The sequence below is a fragment of the Rhodnius prolixus genome, unplaced genomic scaffold (assembly GCF_049639745.1).
Source record: "Rhodnius prolixus isolate KJV_2025 unplaced genomic scaffold, Rpr scaffold_10, whole genome shotgun sequence".
Taxonomy (NCBI): domain Eukaryota; kingdom Metazoa; phylum Arthropoda; class Insecta; order Hemiptera; family Reduviidae; genus Rhodnius; species Rhodnius prolixus.
The window spans coordinates 1,263,969-1,268,955 of record NW_027411615.1 but is presented as its reverse complement, the minus strand read 5'-3'; the positions used below and the strand labels follow the sequence as shown (position 1 = coordinate 1,268,955).

At 42.3% G+C, this 4,987-nt stretch overlaps 1 protein-coding gene across 1 annotated transcript; it reads right to left on the bottom strand.

Annotated features, from left to right (window-relative positions):
• Positions 1 to 621: 621 nt before the first annotated feature.
• Positions 622 to 4,239, bottom strand: LOC141457064 (uncharacterized). Its single transcript, XM_074133577.1, has 3 exons — positions 1,688 to 4,239; positions 841 to 1,579; positions 622 to 723 (listed from the first exon to the last, which is right to left on the bottom strand). Exons 1-3 carry the CDS (start codon positions 4,237 to 4,239, stop codon positions 622 to 624), a joined length of 3,393 nt encoding a protein of 1,130 aa, XP_073989678.1.
• Positions 4,240 to 4,987: the final 748 nt, after the last annotated feature.

Sequence of the window (4,987 nt, the reverse complement as noted above, 5' to 3'; positions counted from 1 at the left end):
TGCTTAGGAACTCTAGTATAACTTTGACTTAGATAAAATATATCAACTCCATTGTGGCGCCCCATACAAAAATAGGCTCTTACATTATCTTGCTTGTCACATGCTATATCATCGAAAATAATTATTGAATTTGGCAGGGCCTCTTTAGGTGGGGGAACTTGAGAATTGTCTTCAAATTCAAAGTACCCAATATCTTTTAAAGGTTCTAAAATTTGAGCTAACTTCCGGTACTTGGGCTGATTTAAGGATTTTGCAAACAAATATATATTTTCAAATCTTAGCCCGTTTGAATCATAAATTAGACTTAACATAAGATTAGTTTTTCCGCAGTTGGAAGGCCCACATATTAGACATCTAATTGAGTCAGGTAAAAGTGGGCCGTGTCTTGATTCTTTCTTAATCGGGGCGCCACCGTCTAGGTTTTGATTACGGAGCGTGGTATGTTGCTTCACCAAGCGCATGATGGAATCTAACAAGAATCGCTCTCTCACCTCTCCTTATATAGTTTTTTTTTGCAGACTATGTGCAATATCTAACCTACAGAAAACCTTAACTTAGCACCTAAAGAAATCCTATTATAATAAAGCTATGTACATATTTATATACAAACCCAGAACGCCATTACGTGGGTACGTCCGCTATAGCAAAGTGGCCATGGGCGAGAGTATGTACACGATCGACTAGATGGCGTTTGTCGTCGTGGGGCGAAAGGGATACTTTTCTCTGTTCGACGGAAAAGAGTTTATGTTCTTTAGAAATTATTGTTCTAAACGTTGTTGTAAACTCTTTTCCCTCGAACAGGGCAGCCATATAATCATCAAAGGTGATTTTTTTATCTACGGCTGCCTTCTTTATCCCTTTCGCCCGCTTCTTCTCTAGGCCGCGGATGCGTACTGCGTACATCTTTGCGCGGAGGCCCACGAATTCAGAGACAGGCTCTCCACTGGCTTCATCCTTGAACTTCCCCAACACCTTCTTATTTCTGTTGCTCTTACATGGATGTCCGTCTGGGTAGTCGCTGGTGTCAAATTCGTCCATCATTGTAGTTATGTCCTCGTAAAAGTCTTTCGTCTTTACTAAGTACATGAGGCTGTCAGTGTCTGTGTATAAAAGTTTTAGTTTGTCAGGTCCGTATCTGTCTAGCATTGTGTTGTAATGGAAGTCGTACATCCGGACTTTTGACAGATCTAAAATGGCCATTCCTACATAAATAGGTTTATTCATTGTGATCTGTTCATAGTCCAGATGTACGGCAACCAGTGTCTCAGTATAAATCGTCCTGTCCTTGAAAGTCGGTTTGGCAATTAGTTTCCGTAATCTCCGTTCGTCGGTAACCAGTTCTATCTTCATTCTTTTCCGGACATCTTCCATGAACTTTCCAAAGACGGCATTGTTCATAAGTTTGTAGAAGTCTTTGTCGAAATCGTTCGTCGCTTGTTGTCTCATTTGAGTGTTGAGGTCGATGTAAGAACTTAGCCAACGGGACTGCCTGAATCGCAGCGCTCTATGTACGCGTACCAACCGCAGACCTAAACCCATAGCCTGCCTCAAGTTGACGAAGTGAACAACGTATTTCTCCCTGTTGGTCAATGGAGCCAACAATTTCTTATTAGCCTGTCCCGGAGGCACCCTATTCTCCGGGAGAAGGGGGAAATCGTTGTGCAGTTCGTGCAACTCGGCCGGATACTCAATATCGGCTTCGACAATATACCCGAAGGGACCATCTTCCTGCATATTGCCCCAGTCTAGAGTATCCGGATCTGATACCCATTCGAAAGCCCCGTAAGGAAGCGGATTTGACATTGCCCACCCGTACAAATTATTTGCATCTAAGTAGGCAATGTAGCTAGATTCCTTATGGGGATCTCGATCTGGGTACAGATAAGCATTATCGGCTTTGCTATAACGGTGACTGCATTGGCATATGCCACCCCTTATCCCGCGCTCAACCATTAGGAGCTGGTCATAGTCGGTGAGTAGATCTAATTGTACCCCTGTACACTTCAACATGGCATCCCATGCCAGCCCGGGAGCCGTGAAATACCAGGCGGGATCCAGTGAATATGCTCCTATGCAAACATCCCTGAAATTTTCAAAGATGTCACACAGGAGCATTACGTCTACCTTGAGGTAGAGTTCACTGTACCCGCCCAGGGTTCTAATTCCAAACGCCTCCCATACTGACTGGGCATGCTGATAGTCCTCGTCTGAGATGTGGCATTCATTGAGGATGCTATAGAATGCCTCCTTAGGGGGTAGAACCGTCTCCCTAAGTTTCTCAAACGAGTCCGTGTAATCATAGGGGTACACTCCTTTCCGTGTGACCAGGTCCATCTTGTCGGCGGGGAAAAATTTACCTGTATCGATGAACTTATTGCGGGGCAAATTCTTCGACAACCTGTCCAAGCTGGAAGCCATGAATCTGAAGGTGTCCACAAATCTGACGGTTAGGGCGCCCACTTGCTTACTAAAAGAGATATATTTCTCTTCACTGTTGGGGATGACGTCAATACGACTATTGTCATACCCCAACTCGCGAACTATAAAGTGGGCGTCGTAGCCGCTCAGATTGTGGAGGAAAACGGGAAGGAATCGAGGAGTGCGATAAAGGATATTACATTGGGAATGGGCAGGACCACGATACACACCAGTGATGTGGTCATGGTCTGCCACTTTTCTATTGGAGGAAAGGAAAGGTTTGGAACAGAGGTAACATTGCTGGGATTTCAGGAAGGCTTCCAGCTGGGATGGTGTCAGGGGTAGCATAGGCCGTTTCATGGAGAACACCTCGGCTACCTTTTCCGCCACTGTCTTTATGTATGCCATAAACTTCTCAGCGGCGTCCTCACCTGTATAGATGTATGGCTCCGCAGGGAAGTCAGCGGGTATGCAGTGACGAGGTATGTCTTCTGCAACCTTGACATAGGTGCAGAAGCTCATAGGCAGGTGGCTCTGGTAGGGTGTTGTTTGCGAAGTACCCGGATTGTTATTATTAATTTTCTTTAATATGCTTTCAAAATCAGCATAAATGACGATGGGAATCCTCAACTGATTCTGTATCTTCGTAAAAGATACAGTTGGTGGGGTCCCATCGTCATTGCATTCTGGCAATACAATCCGGCTAGGTCTATTCATTCCGCAGTACTCCATGTGTTCCTTCACCCGCTCAGCGATGCCTTCTCGATTCAAATTAAAATGCTGAAAGCATCGCTTGCAAACGTGTACCCCGCCCTTGTGGCTGTTGATCTGACGGGCCACTAACCTATCAAAATCACTTATATAAGTGTAGTGGCTCCTTCCATTTTCAAGTGTTAGGAGAAGGAGGTCCCTGTGGTCTTCCTTCTCTTGTTTAACCACTTTTAAAGGGTACACGTTACCTTTCTCTCCAAGGGCGAAGACGTTGACCGAAATATTATTATATTTCTCAAACTTCTTCACTTCATGGAGAGGAGTGGGGAACGAAATACAGTCAAAGTTATAACTGTGTTCCAAGTTCTTGTATTTGGAAACGCGTTGTGGGTCCTTTTCAACGAGGCGGGAGAGAATGGCATACTTGAAGCACCGGTCGTCAGTGTTCTGCACATTGATGACAGCTTTTTTGTTTGCTATATGTGGGGGCAACGGTATGAAGCTGCAACCCCCTAGCGGTTGAAAGCGGTTGACACGAAGGAGAACCCCATCAAGATTTTTAACGGACCAACCGCTCCCCTTTAAAGCTGACTCCTCCATCTCGGTAGCTATCTTGGTATAGCTTTCACTTAAACAATCCAAGATGGAGGAGTCTTCATATAGTACTTTATTTTTGGTCTTGAAGGCTCGATCACAGGTTTCACCTTTAGGATTCTCGAACGTAGCCTCCAAGACCAAATTATACTTGAGGGGAGCATCAGTTTCTTCCAAGCATTCTCTTAGCAACCGATGCAGAGTCTCCGTCTGTGAACATAGAAATTCTACTGCATCGGATGCCTCAGTGCAAGGAAGAAAAAACGTTTTGAGGGTTCCTCCGTGTGCTGTTTCAATCTGATAAAGTTGCCCTTGTGCTACATCAATTCGGGCTCTTTTCCTCATGATGACCGATGTTTCACAGCGCCGCATGTGCGCAATCAACGTCTTCTTGGAAGAATAACCTTCTCCACACTTTTGACAAAGATGACGCTGATTGCGAACTGTGCAAGCTTGCTCATGTCGATTCTTGAGATATACCGTGTCGAAAACTTTACCGCAAATTTCGCACTCCATCATATTCACACACACACACACACAAACACAGAAATTAAATGTATACAAATATATATATATATGTATAGAAATAAAGCTAATTACCTAAGAAAAACCTAAAAAATTATTTACAATATTATATATACATGAAATGAAAACTTAATGAAATAATTACACGAAAAAAATTAAAACTAATTACCTAAGAAAAACTAATTACTAAACCTAAGAAAAAATTATTTACAATATTATATATACACGAAATGAAAACTTAATGAAATAATTACACGAAAAAAATATTAAAGAACGAAAAAATTAAAGAAATGAAAATATATATATATATTTAGTATACCACAAAAGAAAAAGCAGATTTAAAATAATATTACTTACAGTTTAGAAGTTCTTATTGATGTTAACACTAAAGCACTTACTTAACTGAATGATTCTGCTGGAACTCGCACTCGCCTTATATACCCTCGGAAAAAGCTCAAGCTTCAATCCTATTGGCTGTTGAGTATGGTGACATCACTTTCTCGCAATTCTATTGGCTGATGAGAATGACGTCCCCTACCCTGTGTGTTAAGTGAAACGCGCACGGTAGAACTTGCAAAATGTTATTCGTACTAGGCGAGCTCAAAGTCCAGTTTAATAAATCAATACGGTGAAATATATTTTTTTTTTTTTGTTGCGCACGGTAGAATGGGCAAATGTTATATATATATACTGGACAAATTTAAAGTCCACTTTAATAAATGAATATGTTGAGACATTT